The 23,808-nt window shown below is 42.8% G+C and overlaps 1 protein-coding gene across 1 annotated transcript in view; it reads right to left on the bottom strand.

Annotated features, from left to right (window-relative positions):
• Positions 1-6,408: 6,408 nt before the first annotated feature.
• XPA (XPA, DNA damage recognition and repair factor) overlaps positions 6,409-23,808 on the bottom strand; it is a 114,432-nt gene continuing 97,032 nt past the window's right edge. Inside the window, exons 4-7 of the mRNA XM_078771332.1 lie at positions 11,180-11,285; positions 10,720-10,885; positions 10,466-10,583; positions 6,409-6,761 (exon numbers count right to left, since the gene is read on the bottom strand). Of these exons, the coding sequence (XP_078627458.1) occupies positions 6,610-6,761; positions 10,466-10,583; positions 10,720-10,885; positions 11,180-11,285 (542 nt within the window). The 3' untranslated portion in view covers positions 6,409-6,609. The remainder of the gene's footprint in view (positions 6,762-10,465; positions 10,584-10,719; positions 10,886-11,179; positions 11,286-23,808) is intronic.

Raw genomic sequence — 23,808 nt, 5'->3', positions numbered from 1 at the left:
AACTTGTAGAATGAAGAACGAGTCTGATTAACTTCGAGCATGAAGAACGAGTCTGATTAACTTGTAGCATGAAGAACTAGTCTGATTAACTTGTAGAATGAAGAACTAGTCTGATTAACTTGTATAATGAAGAACTAGTCTGATTAACTTGTAGCATGAAGAACGAGTCTGATTGACTTGTAGCATGAAGAACGAGTCTGATTAACTTGTAGAATGAAGAACTAGTCTGATTAACTTCGAGCATGAAGAACGAGTCTGATTAACTTGTAGCATGAAGAACGAGTCTGATTAACTTGTAGCATGAAGAACGAGTCTGATTAACTTGTAGAATGAAGAACTAGTCTGATTAACTTGTAGCATGAAGAACTAGTCTGATTAACTTGTAGAATGAAGAATTAGTCCGATTAACTTGTAGAATGAAGAACTAGTCTTAACTTGTAGCATGAAGAATTAGTCCGATTAACTTGTAGAATGAAGAACTAGTCTGATTAACTTGTAGCATGAAGAACTAGTCTGATTAACTTGTAGAATGAAGAATTAGTCCGATTAACTTGTAGAATGAAGAACTAGTCTTAACTTGTAGCATGAAGAATTAGTCCGATTAACTTGTAGAATGAAGAATTAGTCTGATTAACTTGTATAATGAAGAACTAGTCTGATTAACTTGTAGCATGAAGAACGAGTCTGATTAACTTGTAGAATGAAGAATTAGTCTGATTAACTTGTAGCATGAAGAACGAGTCTGATTAACTTGTAGCATGAAGAACGAGTCTGATTAACTTGTAGCATGAAGAATTAGTCTGATTAACTTGTAGAATGAAGAATTAGTCTGATTAACTTGTAGCATGAAGAACGAGTCTGATTAACTTGTAGAATGAAGAACTAGTCTGATTAACTTGTAGCATGAACAGAGTCTGATTAACTTCGAGCATGAAGAATTAGTCCGATTAACTTGTAGAATGAAGAACTAGTCTGATTAACTTGTAGAATGAAGAATTAGTCCGATTAACTTGTAGAATGAAGAATTAGTCTGATTAACTTGTAGAATGAAGAATTAGTCTGATTAACTTGTGGAATGAAGAATTAGTCTGATTAAATTTGTAAAATGAAGAACTAGTCTGATCAAATTTGTAAAATGAAGAACTAGTCTGATCAAATTTGTAAAATGAAGAACTAGTCTGATTAACTTGTTGTATGAAGAACGAGTCTGATCAAATTTGTAAAATAAAGAACTAGTCTGATTAACTTGTTGTATGAAGAACTAGTCTGATTAACTTGTTGCATGAAGAATTAGTCTGATTAACTTGTCGAATGAAGAACGAGTCTGATTAACTTGTGGAATAAAGAATTAGTCTGATTGACTTGTGGAATGAAGAACTAGTCTGATTGACTTGTGGAATGAAGAACTAGTCTGATTAACTTGCAGAATGAACAACGAGTCTGATTAACTTGTAGAATGAAGAACTAGTCTGATTAACTTGTGGAATGAAGAATTCGTCTGATTAACTTGTAGAATGAAGAACGAGTCCTATTGACTTGTGGAATAAAGAATTAGTCTGATTGACTTGTGGAATGAAGAATTGGTCTGATTGACTTGTAGAATGAAGAACTAGTCTGATTAACTTGTAGAATGAAGAACGTCTGATTAACTTGTAGAATAAAGAACTCGTCTGATTAACTTGTAGAATGAAGAACTAGTCTGATTAACTTGTAGAATGAAGAACTAGTCGGATTAACTTGTAGAATGAAGAACTAGTCTGATTAACTTGTAGAATGAAGAACTCGTCTGATTAACTTGTAGAATGAAGAACTAGTCTGATTAACTTGTGGAATGAAGAACTAGTCTGATTGACTTGTGGAATGAAGAACGAGTCTGATTAACTTGTAGAATGAAGAACTAGTCTGATTAACTTGTGGAATGAAGAATTCGTCTGATTAACTTGTAGAATGAAGAACTAGTCTGATTAACTTGTAGAATGAAGAACTAGTCTGATTAACTTGTAGAATGAAGAACTAGTCTGATTGACTTGTGGAATGAAGAATTAGTCTGATTAACTTGTAGAATGAAGAACTAGTCTGATTGACTTGTGGAATGAAGAACGAGTCTGATTAACTTGTAGAATGAAGAACTATTCTGATTAACTTGTAGAATAAAGAACTAGTCTGATTAACTTGTACAATGAAGAACTAGTCTGATTAACTTGTAGAATGAAGAACGAGTCTGATTAACTTGTATAATGAAGAACTAGTCTAACTTGTAGAATGAAGAACTAGTCTGATTGACTTGTGGAATGAAGAACTAGTCTGATTAACTTGTAGAATGAAGAACTAGTCTGATTAACTTGAAGAATGAAGAACTAGTCTGATTAACTTGTAGAATGAAGAACGAGTCTGATTAACTTGTTGTATGAAGAAGTAGTCTGACTTGTGGAATGAAGAATTAGTCTGATTAACTTGTAGAATGAAGAACTAGTCTGATTAACTTGTTGTATGAAGAACTAGTCTGATTGACTTGTGGAATGGAGAATTAGTCTGATTAACTTGTAGAATTAAGAACTAGTCTGATTAACTTGGAGAATGAAGAACTAGTCTGATTAACTTGGAGAATGAAGAACGAGTCTGATTAACTTGTTGTATGAAGAACTAGTCTGACTTGTGGAATGAAGAATGTCTGATTAACTTGTAGAATGAAGAACTAGTCTGATTAACTTGTATAATGAAGAACTAGTCTGATTGACTTGTGAAATGAAGAATTAGTCTGATTAACTTGTGGAATGAAGAACTGGTCTGATTAACTTGTAGAATGAAGAATTAGTCTGATTAACTTGTTGTATGAATAACTAGTCTGATTGACTTGTGGAATGAAGAATTAGTCTGATTAACTTGTAGAATGAAGAACTAGTCTGATTAACTTGTAGAATGAACAACTAGTCTGATTGACTTGTAGAATGAACAACTATTCTGATTGACTTGTAGAATGAAGAATTAGTCTGATTAACTTGTAGAATGAACAACTAGTCTGATTAACTTGTAGAATGAAGAATTAGTCTGATTAACTTGTCGAATGAAGATTATGCTGGTGAAGGTTACTCGGTTAGTGTCGATCTGCATCAGCGGACAGGTAGAGCAATGGATGAAATCAACAGGATGTTGATCGAGGTATGCTCACCGCCGTGGGAATCAATGACAAACCGATGTTTTGGGTGTTGACTCTGCATCAGAGCAAAAGAGAGAAACCCTTCGTCTCTCCATTTTGCTTCGATGAAGAGTTAATGCCAGAAATGCCAGCTTCCTCTTCCTTCCCATGGTGGTGAGCATACCTCGATCAAAGTCCTGTCGATTAACTTGTAGTTTGATATGATGAGGGATGGGTGGAGAGGAACCTGCCCTTCCCATTACATTCATTGACTCAATTTGGGGAAAATGCAATAAGGTAATGAAATGATTACATCAGTGATGTGATCTGTGTTTTCTGTAATGAAAATACAGTAATGTCCCGATTTACAAACTTTCAACCATACGAACTAAAGTTTTTGACACCTAAAATTCGATTTAAGCCGCAAATTATGAACATTTGCTCAACTTCAGTCAACTCGGTTTTCAATTACGAATTCAAAACGTGACCATGCACAAGAATATAAGAATCTAATATTTTTGTTCCATTTATCACTCTTAAGAAAGTTGCCAGAATTATTCGTACCCCCGATGCCTCAAAAGCGACTGGTCCTGATGGAATCCCTGTGATTGTGTTGAAGATGTGTTGTCCTGAACTGTCATCGATTCTTGCCAAGATATTCAACATGTGCTTGTCTGCATCATAGTTTCCTTCATCATGGAAAGTGGCTTCTGTTGTCCCTGTTTTCAAGGGTGCTGGTGAGCATTCTGAACCAAGTAACTATCGCCCCATCTGCCTGCTTCCTGTAATAAGTAAGGTATTTGAATGCTTCATCAACCAACAACTTCTCAGCTATCTGGAGGACAATGAACTTTCTCACTGACTACCAGTATGGCTTTCGCTATTCTCGCTCTACTGGTGATCTGCTATCCTTAATTACGGATCATATCAACAGGGCATTGGAGCTCCAGGGTGAAGCTCGTTTAGTTGCTTTGGATATCTCAAAAGCCTTTGATAAAGTTTGGCACAGGGGTCTGCTCCACAAGCTTCAGTCATATGGTGTATCTGGAGTGATGCATTCAATCATCTCGGCTTTCCTTACAAATCGCAAGATGAAGGTGGTACTTGAGGGTCAATCTTCTCCTCCTTGCTCCATCAATTCTGGTGTTCCACAGGGTTCTGTCCTTGGTCCCACATTGTTCCTTGTTTATATCAATGATCTTCCTGATAATGTTCCGTCTCAGCTAGCCAGGTACGCTGATGATTCCTTACCCTACTGTGCATCTGCTGATTCACTCAATGCCACTTGTAATGAGGTTGGAGTTTCACTGGACAATGATTTGGAGAATGTGTTGAAGTAGGGGTACGACTGGCTGGTAACCTTCAACGAAACTGTTGTCCATATCTCACTCTAGAAACAGTCTTTCCCTTCTGAGCACATGGGGTCTTCAACCTTAACAGACTCATCGGAGCTTCGGCTTTTTGGTCTGGACATGTCTTCTAACCTCCGTTGGGATAAGTACATTTCTGGTATTGCTCAGAGTGCTTCCAAGCGAGTTGGTTGTCTTTATCGAGCGCAGAGGTATTTACCTCCTGAGGCCATTTTGTACCTGTATAAGGCAACTCTACGTCTCCTCATGGAGTACTGTTGCCACATTTGGGCTGGAGCACCAGCTTGCCACTTATCTTTACTTGATAGGCTCCAGAAACGCATTGTCAACCTGGTTGATGCGGAGATGAGTTCAACTCAGTGGTATCGTTAGAAAGTAAGTAAGAAATTCTAAGAAGCTTTGACGCTGGTCCCAACCTTATGGATGTTGCATGTGACTTTTGCCTTGCGAATGCTATAGTGATTACTATACGCAACAACAAAGAAAAAAATAATGGTATATGCTCAATGTTTGACACCTTCCAGTGCAAAAATTACTTTATTACACCATCTTTTGTATTATTAGCAGTACTTGTAATAATTATTAGTTCCTTTTTTATTACATTTTCCATTATAATTGAATTTTAGGGTGGAATTTTTTTGGGGGTGAAATGCAACCCCCCCCCCCTCCCACTATATCATTATATGATTATATGTATGGGGAATCACTTCCGATTTCTGAACTTTCGATTTAAGAACTACTTTTCAGGAACATAATGTTTTTGTAAATCGAGATATTACTGTATGCCTTAAACCTCCTTTAAAAATCCTTAATTATGCAGAATTGTTTGGAAAATGGAGCAATCATAATTGTGCCAGGATTTTGTACAAAACAGGATAAAAACAGCTCAAACCATGCTGGGAAAAATACTTAAAGTTACCAATCTTATTGAACTTGATGTATTCAAATCTGAAGCAAAAGAAAAGCAGAGTGCTACATGAGTAGCGATACACCTATTAGCTAGAAGTGAGGAATGGTGCGAGTTAAAGTTGTTACGGACCAGTATCACATAATTGTGTGTTGGGTGAAATTGGTTTTGGCTGTTTAAAGTCCGGTTGGGTCGCAATAACCCTAACACGAGATAAGAGACACCAACAACGCTGGCGTGGCCTTGCTAATGATAAAACGAAGATGAAAGAGACACTAAGTTTGCAGTGCATTTGAAAAGCACTGACAGTTTGTATCAAGCAGGAAAGAGGGAAAATAAAGTGGGGAAGGAAGGCTGCTGCGCTGAATTTCATGTGGGAAAAGTCATTCTAAAACCAATTCTAAAACCAATTCAAACAGTAAAGGAGGAATCGGGGTCCACTGTAAGCAAACCTGGAAGGGTTCAGTGACCCCATTCCTTCACTATGAGAAACAAACTTCACCCTGCTGCATTGTGGTTGGTGCAGATTCAGCTTCAGTTCTTCGGTCATACCCAGTGAGGTATCAGTTGCTGAGCTACCTCGACTCATCGAATCTACTGGTCGGAAACTGCACTGCCATTGGCTCAGAGGTGACTTCAGAACAGCATATCTTCACTGGTGCATATCAAGAAGGCAGCCTTGCCCGTTCCTCCACTCTCCTCACCTGCTTCCAGTCACGCATTGTCCTTCACAGCATGGAGTACCCGACTTCAACCTCTCTCACACAGCTTGACCTGTGGACTCAGGTTCTTCTGCATACTTGGCTGATACAAGGTTTCACCCTCTGAGGATGGACTTTCATGATGTGACTGGCCCGTCGGCTTCATCCTATGTGCACCCACTGGACAAGATCCTTTCAAACGTATTCACTGCCAACTCTTAACCCATTTATAACCTTCTGGAGTTTACTTAGTAAACTGTTTGCTTGAGGAAAAAAAAGAAAGAAGAATCATACTGTGATGTCGTAGGAATGTTTATCTTTCAGAATGAGTGGAAAAAAAACCAATCACGTTGTGATGTCACAGCATTTTCTCAAACCCAGAAAAAGTTTCCAATGTTTTCAGTCCAGAGTGGTGTGCCAGATTCAAACCCAGAAGCCTCTGGTTAAAGGGCTTTCACAAATGGACAAGCACACATTTCAAAGATAGTTTCACCTTTACATTTTCTCGTACACAAGACTGTGTCCGCAGCTCAAGCACATTTTCCTGTACTCGTCCGATCCCGCATCATACTCTTCCGGACCAAACTCGTGCTTGTGCGCAGTGGAGCTTCGCTGGGTCATGCTGCTCCTCACGCTTCGTCGGAGCTCTGGGCCAAGAAATCGAAAGGAAAGAAAGAAAAAAAGACAAGGTTAATCACAAAACACTCTGATCCCTTTATGAGTGTTAAGAAAAAATGACAAACAAGTGTTTCAAAAAGGAAATTGGAATGCAGAAGGCTTCATTGGGAAAAGTATTTTGAGGTTGGACCTTTGACCACACTGACGCATGTGCCAACCTCATGATCCCTCGATCCTCAACTCACAAACTTTGCACAAAAATTATTTTAATCACGACATGCACGAAGTGCAAAGCGGGAATAAGCAATTAGTTTAATCGGGCTGTCTCCAGACATCAGTTTATGATTGAAGAACGACTTCATTTCAATTAAATTGCATATTTTGAACAATGCTAATCAGAACATGAACCTGCAGTTTAGCAGTACTTTGCTTCTGAATCCGGCAAACTGTATGGATCTCGTCGTGATTGCGCATACGCAGAGAGGAACAAGATAATATTTTTACTCTGTCTGCCTGTCTGACAGTCAAACAAAATTAAAAATCATTCCAAACAGGAAACTTACTGTTTTTAGGTACATCATATAAAGGACAAAAACAACAGGCATGAAGAACTAAGGTAACGTGTTAAATAAGGCGGTGTAAAAGATGGTGCATCAATGGTGGTCAACCTCCGATAAAAGAAATTTCTTTTTCTGCAGCCTTTAAAATCTTTATTTTTACCTGCGCCACCAAAGGTGAATGGAGGTTATGTTTTCACCCCTGTCTGTTTGTCTGCCCGTTTTTCTGTCCGTTTGTCTGTGAACAAAATATCTCAAAAAGTTGTGGATGGATTCGGACGAAATTTGGAAGAGATGTAGCGTATGTGACAAGGACGAAATGATTAGATTTTGGTGAAGATCCGGATTCGGACCTGGATCTGAGAATTTTTTAAAGTGATTCTTCATCATTGAGAGAAAGGGCAAAAACGATATACAGTCATAGGCAAAAGTATTGGCACCCTTGCACTTTTTTCAACTAACTCACAATTTTCTCGAAAAATAAGTTGAAATTGACAAAAGTATTTGGTCTCCACAATTCTTTATTTCACTGTTAATATTACAGAACCTTTGTTTTGTTTTTTATTCAGAACTTAATATATCTTTTAAAATAAGAAAATAAAGAGAGATGGCATTGACAAAATTATTGACACCCAAAACTTAATATTTGGTAACACCACCTTTGGACAAAATAACTGCAGTCAAGCACTTCCTATAGCCATGAATACGCTTCCTACACCTCTTTACTGGCAGTTTTGGCCCACTCTTTTTTTTTTTCTTTTTTTTTTTTGTTGTATACATAATCGAGGCTCGTGAAAGAGCTCTGACCTCCTCTTCTTGTGCAATCTGCTCCATTTCTCTCAGATTTGAAGGGTGCCTTCTCCAAACTGCTGTTTTCAGATCTCCCCACAGGTGTTGAATGGGATTTAGATCTGGACTCGTTGATGGCCACTTCAGAACAGTCCAGCGTTTTGTCTTGAACCATTCCTGGGTGCTTTTTGAAGTGTGTTTGGGGTCATTGTCCTGCTGCAAGACCCATGACCTTTGACGGAGACCCAGCTTTCTGACACTGGGTTCAACATTGCGCTCCAAAATGCCTTGGTAATCTCCTGATTTCATGATGCCATGCACACATTCAAGGCACCCAGTGTGAGAGACAGCACAGCAACCCCAAAACATCACTGAACCTCCTCCATGTTTGACTGTAGAGAAGATGTTCTTTTCTTTGAAGGCTTCATTTTGTTTTCTGTAAACACAAAGATGATGTGCTTTATGAAAAAGCTCTAATTTGGTCTCATCTGTCCACAGGGCATTCTCCCAGAAGGATTTTGGCTTGTTCAGGTGTGTTTTGGCAAACTCCAGTCAGACTTTCTCAGCAGTGGGGTCCTCCTACCATAGAATCCCCTTTCATCGAGTTGGCGACGGATGGTGCGAGTTGAAACCATCATGCCTTGTGTCTGAAGGTCAGCTTGAATCTGTTTGGCAATTGATCGAGGTGCTTTCTCCACCATTTGAACAATCCTTCGCTGCAATCGTCAATCAAGTTTTATCTTGCGGCCACGTCCAGGGAGGTTGGATACAGTGCCATGGGCCTTAAACTTCCTGATAACATTGCGTACGGTGGACACAGGAACATCAAGGTCTCTGGAGAGGGAGATGTAGCCTTGAGATTGTCCATGCTTAGCTACAATCTTGTGTCTGACCTCCTCAGACAATTTATCTTTTTTTTTTTTGGATACAAGATCGAGGCTCATGTAAGAGTTAACGTTAATAAAAAAAAATTTTAAACAGACAAATGAAAACACATAATAAAGGGAGCGGGAGATAAGATGGGGAGAGAGAGGGAAGCACACAAGTACAACAGTATAGAACGGGGACATCGGAACATCTGTGGGAGTGAGAGGGCTTGGCGGGAGGAGGCATGGGAAGGGTGGGGGGAGGGAGGTGGGAGAGGTATAAAACATATGGACACTGCTAGGACTTCAAGGAAAGAAGTCGGAATTTCAAAAAAGTGGATCTGGGGTGAAATTAATGGGGGTTGAAAAGATCAAGGTTTTGGATGGGGGAAGATAAGAGATGGTGGTGAACAGCTGTTTTAAAGACCTGGAGGGAGGAGTGGGATTGAAGAGTTTGGGAGTTTGTTCCAGAGGCGGGAGAAAAGAGGAATGAAAGAGTGAAGGTGAGCAGAGAGTCTTGATTTTGGCAGTTTCACCAGAAGACGGTTGCTGGCAGATCTTGTGCGACCTGCAGGAATATTTGGGGACAGAGCACAGACAGAGCTGGGGGAGCAAGGCCGGAGAGGAGTTGGAAGAAGACAGAAAGAGCACCAACCTGCCGGCGGTGAGTGAGTGAAAGGCCCTCGGAGTTAGCTTCATCGCGGGAGATTCCAATGATTCTGAAAGCTTTGGTTTCAACAGCGTGAAGCCGAGCTAGGTGTGAGGCAGGAGCACCATCCCAGAGGGGAGAGCAGTATTCCATTGAGCTTCGGACGAAAGCCTTGTATGTGGTGAGAAGCTCAGGTGTGCCAAGGAAGGACTTCGCACGACGGAGGATGCCCAGTCGGCGACTGGCTTTGGAGGCCAGCTTGGAAATGTGTTGTTCCCAGGAAAGATCATGGCAGATAGCGAGACCCAAAAGGTTGAGTGACAGAACTTATTGGAGAGGATTGTTTAGAAAGTAGATGGGAGGGTTGTCCAGATGGTCTTTTCAGAGAGACATCGTAAGAGTGTGAGATTTGTCAGGATTGAAAGACATGTTCCACTTGTTTGACCAGTCTGTGATTTTGTCCAGGTCTTCAGAGAGTGAGGAGGCAGCAGACTGCCGATCTGAGGGATGAGGTATGGAGCGGCAGAGAGTGGAGTCATCAGCAAAGAGATAGAGAGGATTTTCAAGAGAGTCGGAGAGATCATTGACCGAATGTTGTTCTAGTTTAGTTTTGTCATCATTGGCATTTGATGCAAATGCCAGCTTTTTTTTTTTTTATGTTGGAGGCTCCAGGCACGGACTGTATAGCTTTCAGAGGCCAGGCCTTTCATAAAAGAGAAGAAAAGTGTATGATGTTTGTTTGCGAGAAAGAGGGATTGAAGCTAGGCCGGTAGCTGTAGTTTGAGTGAGTCAAAAAGCAAGACCAGCAATCCTGACACGGAGAATGTAAGATGGTTCCAGGCACCACTTTAATGCTCGGATTCCATCTTTACCTTTTATCTTCTTGTCGAAGCGTTTTTGCTGGACGTGTTTGCGGCATCCCTGCCGTCTTTCCCTCTCCTCTTCTCGTTTCTCCACATTGCCCCACACTTCTAATGATCGCATTTTCACCTGAATGGCACATGAGTGTTATTAGTTTGCTGCGAACAACATCACCATGGCAATTTGCTTTTAGTGCATGATGTGACTATGACGTTTGTCAAAATATTTTGACGACTCAGAAGCGATTGACAAGCGTCTGATGCACCTGCAGGCGTAGGTACAGCTTCATCTCACTCCAGTGTGAGTGCTGTGGGTTTTTGCGGGTGATGTAACGAAGCAAAGGCTCCCGCAAATCCAAGTCGCAGTCTTTCAGCAGGAACTCGGACTTTGCTTCAGTGCGAGTCATAAGGCCATGCTGTCCTTCCACGTCCCTGGTTAAAAAACAAAGAAAAGGACAAGTTCCCCTTTACAGCCATAATTCTGAAACTTCCTCTCTCAGCAGTATGAAGACACCCGAACTTTGCACAACTTTAGCGGAATCACAACCAGAGGAAGGAAATGCAGAATTAAAAGAAAAAGAGTGAAAGAATAAGTTTTTACAAACCAGCTGTGTCTTTGTGCAATGTGTTGACCTACTTTAGTGCATATCCTCCCCCCACCACCTCCAACCCTCACTTAACCCCCCCCCCCCCCCCCCAAGCTCCAGGTATTCAACCCAAGCTCACCTACACCTGTCACAGATGCTCAGGTCAAAGTTAGAGCTCAGAAAGGAGTCCATGAAGGGTTTTCCACACTCTTCACATAAGACGTACTCGTCCTGCACCACAGGGGCTAACAAAGATAAAACATAGTCCATGTAGCGGTCATTTGTACCTTACAAGTAGGCTTGGGCAGAATTCGATTTTTATCGGTAAATATCGATAAACGGCGATTTCAGGTCACACTCTCAGACCGACAGACAAAAAATTCCATCGTTAATTGGTGAGATTTGTACAAACGGGACGTAATAAAATGATGGTTAACTTTTTATGGTTCCATTAATGGAACTTTATTAATGTTTATGTGGGAAGTTTAATTGTGTTTTTTTTATGTGGGTGGTTAAATTATGTTAATGTGGGTGGTTAAATTGTGTTTTTTTATGTGGGTGGTTAAATGGCACGAATACCAGAGATATTATGGACTGTAACATACATACATATATATATACATATATATATACACATATATATATATATATATATATATATATATATATATATATATATATATATATATATATATATATATATATGTGGGGCGTGAGCCCCTCCACCTTTGTGCTCTCTTACCATTTGACCAAGTATAACCAATTATATGCTTGGTTTGATTGTTTACTGTATCCTTTTAATACTTATATTCTTTCCATGTCTTTGAAAGCTGGCTGTACCCTTAAAGTAAGTTAAATGCTTTACAAACCTTTGCCCTGTGTTGGCACAATCCCCTGTTCCCCATACTACGGCCTTGGTTGCAAACTGCTATCTTTCTGGCCTCTGCCAATTTCCTGTATGTTGGCGCATGTATGACTGTTCACTCCCTTCATACTTTCCCACCAAAGGACTTTTGTTACATTACTTTGTTGTTTGAAATGCCTTTGAAGGATTATATACTTTGTATGACTTTCATGCCTTGTAATGGCATGTTCTCTTTACCTGTCAAAATCCAGAGTTTGTTCCCATACTATGGCCACAGCTGCAAAGCTGCTATACTCCTCCATATTCTCAATATCCGTCTCCATGACAGCTTTAAGGCCGTCTACTCCTTATCTCCTTCTTTCCCTTCAAACCTCAATGATTTCCCTTCAAGCTTCAATGATTATGATATTAAAGGCAAAACCCTTGCCTGGCCTCGGACTGCCTTAAATTAATTGAACAACAGGGACTTAGGTGGGGGCCATGTGAGTCCACCCTTTGTCTCCTGTCCTGATGTTAAACCACACCCCTATCTTTCATATATATTGAAGCCCTGATCAAACGTTTTTCAGAGCATCTTGTTGTAGTGTTGGTCATTTTGTGTGAGCTTCCTGCGACATCCTGTTTTCTGCAAGCTTGTGTAAACGAGTTCTAATAAATATATCCGTTGCTCCTTCTCTGAGTCCTCTGAGTCCCAAGTCTTAAGTCCCATTCCGACATTATATATATATTTATATATATATATATATATATATATATTGTTGTGGATATGAGAATGTTTTTTTTTTTTATTGTTGTGTAATGAATTGTTGTAAAATGTCACCCTCCTTCCTGCATTTGTTGTTGTATAAAGGTCAAAGGGCGTTCCCGTAGTTAATTCCATATAACATACACGCAGGACACCATATATCCCTGTTCAGTAGTTATATCCTTATTATGTGTATTAGTGTAAGGCTGTGTCTTCCATTAATTTAAATACTCCATTGCACCAAGTGAAATAAGAGTAGATTCCCTTCACATTCCCCTTCCAACCATTGCCAACTGCATTCCCTCAAAGCCTCAATTGCCAACTGTTCCCTCCGCGACTCCATTCGCCACGAGGTAGGCTCGGAGAAGAAGGGGGAGGAGCTGCCGAATCCTGGGCGTGCCCGCCCCTCGTCATCAAGGGTGGAGCCAGAGGGCCGTGCCGACCAATCAGGGCCGAGGCGAGCTCACCGATGGGCGTGTTCTAGAGGCCGGCGGCTTGATCGCCTGAGGCGCTATAAAGAGCGCGCGAAAGCCTTGAAGTGGTTGGACTAAGAAAGAGAGAGGAGAGAAGGGGCGAAACAAAGCAAAGAGAGCAAGAGAGAGAGAGGGAAAAGCGAAGCAAAGAGAGCAAGAGAGGGAGTCAGAGAGAACAAGTAACAAGTGCCAAGCCTGAGAACAAGTGCAACCACCGCAGCTTTAAACCACCACAGCTTTGAGCTTCGACGGCAGTTTTCGTCCGTGGCTGCGAAGGAACGGCGGCTGCAAAACGTGCCGATCGACCAGGGGCGGCGGCTGCTCACTCCCGGCCTGACCGTGCTCCGGTTCCAGTTTTCACCCTCTCCCTCCAGCCATCCACCTCCTGCCATTCCTGTCAGCATTCCCCGCGTGAGTCTGTCTTTGTTTGTTCTATCCCTGGGTAAAGTAAGACTGTTTAGATAAGCTAGCAATCTTCACTGTGTCTTCTTGATTCCTTCTGTCTTTATTTTATTATCCTTCCTTCTCCTTGGTTACTTTTGGTTGTAAATAGAAATAAATTATATTCGTATTCCCTACTTCTGTCTTCTTTCTTCTTTACATCCTTCGTTTTAGTCATTTCCCCATTGAATATCTGTGGCGCGATTCGGCCAATGTTCAGGAATCGGGTTAGTCGGGGTAACTGTTCGGGCGCGGCGGTCACCCGCTCGGCAAACAACATCCTCGCCGCGGTCCCGTAACAATATATATATATATATATATATATATATATATATATATATATATATATATATATATATATATATATATATATACACAGTGAAACCTTGACTTACGAGTGCACCGACTTACGAGTTTTCCGAGATACGAGCTGTCGCTCGGTCGATTTTTTGCTTTGTGATGCGAGCCGAGATCTGAGTTACGAGCGAGCGAGCTTGGATATAAAACACGTAATCGTCGAAAAACATGAGCGAGGTGTGCGTGTTGTCGACTTGGCGAGGCAGTACGATCGTAGTACTTCTACGATATGTACGATTTTGAAGCAGAAGGAGTCGATAAAGGCTATAACGCCAGCCAAGGGCGTTAAGATTATTTCAAAGCTCCGGACCTCTGTCCATGAAGAGATGGAGAAGTTGTTGTTTGTGTGGTTGACGGAGAAGCAGCTCGCAGGAGATACCGTGACCGAGAGCATCATCTGTGAGAAGGCACGAGACATTTACGGGGATTTGGTGCAGCAGACGGCGGGAACATCAACGGACGAGGCATCGGAAGAGTCATTCAAAGCCAGTCGGGGATGGTTTGATAATTTTAAGAAGAGGACCGGCATTCACTCCGTCGTCAGGCATGGTGAGGCAGCAAGCTCGGATGTGAAGGCAGCTGAAGATTTTATTATAACTTTTGCCGAACTGATAGAAGCTGAAGGATACATCCCCCAGCAAATCTTCAACTGTGACGAGACAGGGCTCTTCTGGAAAAAGATGCCGAGGAGGATGTATATAACGGCAGAGGAGAAGAGCATGCCAGGCCACAACTTGTTCAGAGTGCCGGCGATAGCTCGCCTTCTCTTTGTGGAAGACACGGTGAGATCCTTAACATCCAACAACTAATGGGACGCAAACGGGGCGCCCAGTTTAGCGGTACACACATTGATGAATCACCCTGCCTGTGAAACACCGACATGACAGGTTATAGCTGGGTCGGGATTCAAACCCAGGCTGGACAGTTTAGAGTCAAGTGTGCGTACCTCCAGTCCAGGCCATCCTGCCAACTTGTATGCTGCATACAGGTGAAATATAAAGCGCGAGATATTTATATATATATATTTCAAAAAAAATTGGTGTGGTTTTTGGCGGGCTGGAACGGATTAATAGCATTTCAATTCATTTTAATGGGGAAATTTAATTTGAGAAACGAGCAAATTGAGTTACGAGCTCGGTCACAGAACGAATTAAACTCGTAAGTCAAGGTTTCACTGTGTGTGTATATATATATACATATATATATATATATATATATATATATATATATATATATATAATATACTAGCAGAAGTACCCGGCATTGCCGGGCGGGGGAGGGGCGGGGGAGGGGAGTGGGAAGGGGAACGGGGGGAGAGCGAGCCCCTTGGTAAAGCGAGCGATTTTGTTTTTTTCATAGCGGTCATAGCGTTCATAGTGTCATAGCGATTTTTTTTTTCATAGCGTCATAGCGTTCATAGTGTCATAGCGTTCATATCGTTCATAGCGTCATAGCGATTTTTTTTTTCATAGCGTCATAGTGTTCATATCGTTCATAGCGTCATAGCGATTTTTTTTTTCATAGCGTCATAGCGTTCATAGTGTCATAGCGTTCATATCGTTCATAGCGTCATAGCGATTTTTTTTTTCATAGCGTCATATCGTTCATAGCGGTCATAGCTTCATAGCGTCATATCGTTCATAGCGTCATTGCGTTTGATAGCGTCATAGCGATTTTTATTTTCATAGCGTCATATCGTTCATACCGTTCATAGCTTCATAGCGTTTCATAGCGTCATAGCGTTCATAGCGTCATAGCATTTCATAGCGTCATAGCGATTTTTTTTTTCATAGCGTCATAGCGTTCATAGCGTCATCACGTGATCGCTCTGAGCGAATCAGCACCCACCTGCTCTGATTCCGTTGATTCCGTGCGCTGAAATGTGCTGAGGTAAATATGAATAAAAAATATGGATCGTCAAATATTTTGAGTTCGGCCATGTTCGTCCCAGGCTCAATGGCCATGTCTATGCCAAATATCAAGCACGTAAGCCTCTCCGTTTAGGAGTCTATCGATAACATTACACACACACACACACACACACACACACACACACACACACACACACACACACACACACACACACACACACACACACAGTGTTTTATATATATATAGATTGCAGGAGGAGGTGGTGGTCGACTCCAAGGGATCTGAGTGATATATAGTATTGTAGGAGGAGGTGGTGGTCGATTCCAAGGGATCTGGGTGATATTTAGTATTGCAGGAGGAGGTGGTGGTCAATTCCAAGGGATCTGGGTGATATTTAGTATTGTGGGAGGAGGTGGTGGTCGATTCCAAGGGATCTGAGTGATATATAGTATTGTAGGAGGGGGTGGTGGTCGATTCCAAGGGATCTGAGTGATATTTAGTATTGCAGGAGGAGGTGGTGGTCGATTCCAAGGGATCTGGGTGATATTTAGTATTGCAGGAGGAGGTGGTGGTCGATTCCAAGGGATCTGAGTGATATATAGTATTGTAGGAGGAGGTGGTGGTCGATTCCAAGGGATCTGGGTGATATTTAGTATTGCAGGAGGAGGTGGTGGTCGATTCCAAGGGATCTGGGTGATATTTAGTATTGCAGGAGGAGGTGGTGGTCGATTCCAAGGGATCTGAGTGATATATAGTATTGTAGGAGGAGGTGGTGGTCGATTCCAAGGGATCTGAGTGATATATAGTATTGTAGGAGGGGGTGGTGGTCGATTCCAAGGGATCTGGGTGATATTTAGTATTGCAGGAGGAGGTGGTGGTCGATTCCAAGGGATCTGGGTGATATTTAGTATTGCAGGAGGAGGTGGTGGTCGATTCCAAGGGATCTGAGTGATATATAGTATTGTAGGAGGAGGTGGTGGTCGATTCCAAGGGATCTGAGTGATATATAGTATTGTAGGAGGGGGTGGTGGTCGATTCCAAGGGATCTGGGTGATATTTAGTATTGCAGGAGGAGGTGGTGGTCGATTCCAAGGGATCTGAGTGATATATAGTATTGTAGGAGGAGGTGGTGGTCGATTCCAAGGGATCTGAGTGATATATAGTATTGTAGGAGGGGGGTGGTGGTCGATTCCAAGGGATCTGGTTGATATTTAGTATTGCAGGAGGAGGTGGTGGTCGATTCCAAGGGATCTGAGTGATATATAGTATTGTAGGAGGAGGTGGTGGTCGATTCCAAGGGATCTGGGTGATATTTAGTATTGTAGGAGGGGGTGGTGGTCGATTCCAAGGGATCTGGGTGATATTTAGTATTGCAGGAGGAGGTGGTGGTCGATTCCAAGGGATCTGAGTGATATATAGTATTGCAGGAGGAGGTGGTGGTCGATTCCAAGGGATCTGAGTGATATTTAGTATTGTAGGATGAGGTGGTGGTCGATTCCAAGGGATCTGGGTGATATATAGTATTGTAGGAGGAGGTGGTGGTCGATTCCAAGGGATCTGGGTGATATTTAGTATTGCAGGAGGAGGTGGTGGTCGATTCCAAGGGATCTGGGTGATATTTAGTATTGTAGGAGGGGGTGGTGGTCGATTCCAAGGGATCTGGGTGATATTTAGTATTGTAGGAGGGGGTGGTGGTCGATTGTGAGGGATCTGAGTGATATTTAGTATTGCAGGAGGAGGTGGTGGTGGTCGATTGTGAGGGATCTGAGTGATATATATAGATAGTCGCGCAGCAAGGAACATCACGTGATCGCTCTGAGCGATCGATTGCAACTCTGCGTCCTGTCGTGGGCGTGGCCAACGTGGCCTCATGCTCCCAGGTGATTGGCTAACTCGAGCTCAAGAGAGCCATAATGCGCTACGTTATGGCAAAAAATATGAATCTAAAGATGAAAGGGAAAAAAACCTATGTGGTGTGAATGGCAATGTTCGTCGCTTAAATGTGAAAAAAGGCAATTGCTTTTCGCTCTGAAATACGTGCGAACACGTAACTGAGTTAATGGCGGCAGGGAACATCACGTGATCGCTCTGAGCGAATCAGCGCGCTGCTCTGCGACCGGTCAGATTCCGGTCATAATATTTCGCGCTGAGATAAAAATATGGTAAAAGCATATTATGAAATAAATTTTTAGGTCAGCCATGTTCGTCCCAGGCTCAATGGCCATGTCTGTGCCAAATATCAAGTACGTGAGCCTCTCCGTTTAGTAGTCTATCGGTAACATTACATACACACACACACACGCACACACAAACTGTGTTTTATATATATAGATATATATATATATTAGTGGGGTCACCCATGGGAATCCCATAGGAATGGATGTGTGTGACATTTGGACATATTGAGTTAGATGCTCCACCTGCAATTTCAGTTTTACAAAATGGTGACTTGCACTTTATCAGATCCACAAATGATGTAATCTACACAATTTATTTCCCTCTAACAACATATGGATGCATGTACGTGCACATGGGAAATACAGTTTGAAATGTGTAATTAAATCTCATGTAAAATGTGACTTCAAGAGCTCAAATCCCTTCCCTCCCCGCCCCCATCCCTCCCACATCACACACACTGCACAGGGGAGTGGGTCACACATGGGGGAGAGTGGGTCACACACACACACACACACACACACACACACACACACACACACACACACACACACACACATACATGGGGGAGTGGGTCACACACACACAGAGGGAGTGGGTCACACACGGGGGAGAGTGGCGGTCACTTTACTCCTCCCCCCTCATTCCTTTCCAACTCCTTCTCACTCCCCTCGGACTCCTCTCCCCCTCCCCCAGTCTCGTCTCCCCCTCCCCCAGTCTCCTCTCCCCCTCCCCCAGTCTCCTCTCCCCCTCCCTCCCTCAGTCTCCTCTCTCCCCTCACTCCGGCAGTTGTTCCAATCGAGCAGGTACGGCAAATATTAGAGGTTTGAAAATGTGAAAATCGCTGCAATTCTGACATTGCCCCCTTATCCTGTTCATTCATTCGTGAAATGTTTCGTAGAACAGTACACGCATGGCGACGTCATTGGACTCGCACCGCAATGATGATCTTCAACAATATTATCCAATACTTCATCCGGATTCATTACAGCTGCTCTTGTATATGTTTGCCGAGCACACATTACCTTCCAATGTCTTTGTTGCTCAGCATGCTGTGCGAGTCTGTGTTGAGGTTAGTCGATGGTCTCGTTCTCCCACCTCATTGTTGTTGCAGCAGCATCCTGTGCGAGTCTCTTTTGACATTCATAGACGGTCTCGTCCTCGCACCTCATTGTTGTTGCAGCAGCATCCTGTGTGAGTCTGCGTTGACGTTCGACGGTCTCGTCCTCGCACCTCATTGTTGTTGCAGCAGCATCCTGTGCGAGTCTGCGTTGACATTCGACGGTCTCGTCCTTGCACCTCATTGTTGTTGCAGCAGCATCCTGTTCAAGTCTACGTTGACATTCGTCGACTGTCTCGTTCTCCCGTCTCATTCTTTTTCTTGCTGCGTCCTGTTCAAGTCTACGTTGACGTTCGTCGATGGTCTCGTTCTCCCGTCTCATTCTTTTCCTTGCTGCGTCCTGTTCAAGTCTACGTTGACGTTCGTCGACTGTCTCGTTCTCCCATCTCATTCTTTTTCTTGCTGCATCCTGTTCAATGCTACGTTGACGTTCGTCGACTGTCTCGTTCTCCCGTCTCATTCTTTTTCTTGCTGCGTCCTTTTCAAGTCTACGTTGACGTTCGTCGATGGTCTCGTTCTCCCGTCTCATTCTTTTCCTTGCTGCGTCCTGTTCAAGTCTACGTTGACGTTCGTCGATGGTCTCGTTCTCCCATCTCATTCTTTTTCTTGCTGCATCCTGTTCAAGTCTGCGTTGACGTTCAAGCCGTTCATCGACCGTCTCGTTCATTTCGGAAATGGGAGTTTCCACACAACGCATGAATTTTCACGATCCCCAAGAGGAAGAGGAGGTGTCGCCACGTAATCATCAAATGGAAAGTAAATGACATTTTTTAAATTAAAGATTTCACATAAACTTATTTAAAGTGTACGTGCACATAACTTATCAAATAAGAACAAAAAATATCTCTCGGCAATCTCCCGTCTGTGTTTATTTATTTATTTTACACATGTGAATTACATGTCCATGCACACGTGAAATGGAGCTTGTTTATTAATCCTGGATGTGAACACCATTCAGCCTTGAAAACTTGTGTGGGGAAAAAAAACAAAAAACGATGGAATGAATGAATTGTTCAAACAGGATTACCTTTAGATGAATGAAATTGGAACGAAGAAATATCTGTCGGCAGTTTCGAACGAAGCTCTGCCCCTCTCCCCACATTGTTGACTTTTTGTGACAACTGTCATCAAACGGAAAAGTAATATACCTTAATGGAAAAGAAAAAGCGAATTTTTTATACATCTCGGCATTTTCCCGTCTGTTATTTGGGCGGTATACGATACATCGTGCCACTAATTTGTAATATATCTCAGCGTTTTCCCGTGTGTGCGTGAAGTTTCTCAATTATTGCTGAAATCAAGTCTAAAACCATCGATAAAAATGAAATCAGATGGTGAGTTGGAGTGGAGATAAAGGCGTGAGAGAGTGTCAATGGCCTTTATGTTATCGGCCTTTGAAAATGCATTTCGTTCTATAAACGGAAACTTTCATCAAATTTTATCCCCGTTTTTTTTTCAACCGAGTCTAAAGCTATGTTAGCGACTGTGAAAAATGAAATGAGATATCGAATTAGAGTTGAAATAAAACTGTGAGAGAGAGCAAGACACCACGGGCCTAACAAAAGAGGCCTCAAAGCTATGCGAGGAAACAAAATGGTGGACATTTGTTTTTGAAGCCCCTCCCAGACCAGGTGTAGCCACTCCCCAGGACAGACAGACAGACAGACAGACAGGCTCGCCTACGGAGATTACAATATATAGACCATATATATATATATATATATATATATATATATAACTGTAAGAAATAGTAGAAACTCCAAAGTACGAGCAGGGCGTCTCATTTGTATTGAATAAATAATCGTTAGATTAAATAAGACGCGGACGTAGCTTCAGGACATCGATCTTTAATTGTCGACAAGCTTTCGACCAACAAAGGTCTTCTTCTGAGTCTACAAAAACAGCAGGCATGTATATCAGTCAAGTATTGATATACATGACTGATATACTTGACTGATATACATGCCTGCTGTTTTTGTAGACTCAGAGGTAGACCTTTGTTGGTCGAAAGCTTGTCGACAATTAAAGATCGACGTCCTGAAGCTACGTCCGCGTCTTATTTAATCTAACGATTATATATATTGTAACGAATGTGGAAACGTTACAATGTGAACGTTACAAAAGTATGGTAACACCCTGTTAATGTAAATAATGGTCGCAGCCGTCCTCCTAGTTAATTCCATGAAACTTACACGCAGGTCACGATATATCTTTTAAATAGTGTATTTCCTTATTCCATGTAGGCTAAATATGTGTTTCCCACTAGATTGACTTTGCATTGTATCAAACAAAATAAGCGTAGGCCCTTCCAATTTCCCCAAACATCTCCGCTCTCCAAAGTTCCTTTCAAAAGGGGAGTTGTTTTCAATCCCGCAGGCCGCCATTGCCCATGTGCTAATCTCGGAGAAGAAAGGCGTGTCTCCACCTCGTCATAAGAGGGGAGGAGTGAGCCAGCCCTAACAGCCAATCAGCACCGCGGTGAGCGACCCGTTAGGCGTGCCCTCGGAGCCGGCGGCTTAATTCCGCCCGAGGTGATAAAAGCGACTGTAAGGGACTGCTTTACCAGATGACCTGGGAGATGAGCAAAGAGGCGGCACCAAGAGGAGCGGTGAGATGCGAAACGCTCCAAGCCAAAGAGGAGAGGTACTCGGCAAGGAAACCAGCTTTGGAGAGACGCGCTGAAAGGAGGGAGACGGCTCCACCACAAGAAGAGGAGCAGGTGTGCCGAACCAGCGCGTGACGTCTACCGCAGCGGATACGCGACGGAGGGTTTTCCCGCCAAAACCGCGAGGAATTGAGAGCTGCTGCCTCCGACTTTGCCTCCCTCTCAAGCAATCCACCTCAAGCCCTACCTGCCTGCAATATCCCCTGTGTAAGTGTGAACGTCCTGTCCTGCTCGTTGTCTTGGGGTTAAGTAAAAATGAATAGTGTAAGTTAACGATTCGCTGTGTTACTGCTTCTTCCATCCATTGCTTGTGTGTGCATAATAAATCTGTTCTTCCTCCGTATTCTTCTTCTTCTTCTTTTTCATTCTCTTTCGGTCGCTTTAGAGGTTTCCCGATTGAATATCTGTGGGGCGATCTGGTCAACGTCGGGTGGAATAGGGTTCTAATCGGGGAGTAACTGTTCGGACGCGGTTAAATACACCACCGCTCGGTCAATATAACATCTAAAACCGCGTCAGTAACAATTGGTTGTCAGGAGTTGGATTCGGACCTGGGACTAAATTTGTTAGGCCTAAATTTTGGAACACCAATTGTACTATTAGAGTAACAATTGGTGTCGAGGAGGGAGATCGGACCCGAAATCGGACCCGAAGCGCGCTTAACGCGCTCAAAATTATAAGCTGCCGAAATTTATTTTGTTTTATAAAACCCGAATTTTGAGATCGCGCCATGGACAATCAAGGCGATCGGATGTCGGTGGGGGAAATAGACGGGTTAGGGGTAACCCAGGACTTAGGGAAAGAAAGGGAGGAGGAGAGCAATGAGGAGGCGGTTGAGGGGGTATCAGACGCACAAAATGGCGCCTCGCACATGGCTATGGCGGCCGCGCCCGCTGCACAAGTGGGAGGGATTGACATGCAGGCCCTCATTGCGCAGCTACAGGCAGCTGTACAGATGAGTATGGGGAGCCAAATTGAGCGACTGGGTGAGCAATTGGGGGTAATGAGGGACGAAGGGAGGGGTACCGGTGAGAAGTTAGACAAAAATTTTGAGGGGTTAGACAACGGGATAAAAGAGGTAAAGAATGGGTTAACGGGGGTGGAAAACAGAATGGCTGCCCAGGAGAATCAGTTAGAGGGGGTGAAAAATGGGTTAACGGGGGTGGAAAACAAAATGGCTGCCCAGGAGAATCAGTTAGAGGGGGTGAAAAATGGGTTAATGGGGTTAGAAAATAGGATGGAGAACAAATTGCGGGAAATAGGGGAACAATCTGCCAGGGAAATCAAACAAATGGGAGAGCAGATAGAGGAGGTGAAAATCGGGGTAGAAACCAAACTGGATGCTCAGAGGGATGAATTGGGACAGATGAGGGTGGCATCTACAAAAGAGATGGAGGAAATACGACGAGGGGTAAGTGAGGAGGTTTCGGGGCTACGCGAGGAGGTAAAGCGAGGTGAGAAGCGTATGGAGAAAGAGGTGAGAAATAATACGGCTAAGTTACAAGGGGGAATAGAAGATCTGACGAAGGGAGTAGAACAGCTGACAGTCGGACAAAGGGAACTAGCGGACCAAGTGGAAAAGAACACTGCAATCATCGGGGGTTTGAAAGCGACACAAAAGGACATTAAAAACGAATTAATAGCAACACAAAAGGAATGTCAGATGGTACATGAGGGGTTGACGAAGAAGTTGGAGGAGGTGACAGAAGTGATGGAGACGAAGGACCGAGAGGTGAGGACGCACATAGAGACGGTCACGGTAGCCTTAGAGGACGAACTTGAGGAGACGCACCGAGAAATAAGAGGTTAAACAAAAATTAGAGGAAGTGGAAGAAGAGGTGAGTGAAATTAAGAAGAGACGGACAGAAACTAAGAGAGAAATCCAGGAGGAGGTGATGGAATATGTGCAAGGTCGGTGCTCAACTCATAATGTGATGCTCACTAACCAAATAAAAAGTTTGCAGGTGGCAAAGGAGGTGCGGAGACAAGGTACGGAGGTGAGTGGCAATGTACATGATGTAAGGAAAGCTTCAGTCGGCTTGGGGATTGGGTTGG

Source organism: Myxine glutinosa, chromosome 2 (assembly GCF_964187855.1).
Source record: "Myxine glutinosa chromosome 2, kmMyxGlut1.1, whole genome shotgun sequence".
Lineage (NCBI taxonomy): Eukaryota > Metazoa > Chordata > Myxini > Myxiniformes > Myxinidae > Myxine > Myxine glutinosa.
The sequence above is the reverse complement of the archived record's forward strand: the minus strand, read 5'-3'. Positions and strand labels throughout refer to the sequence as shown.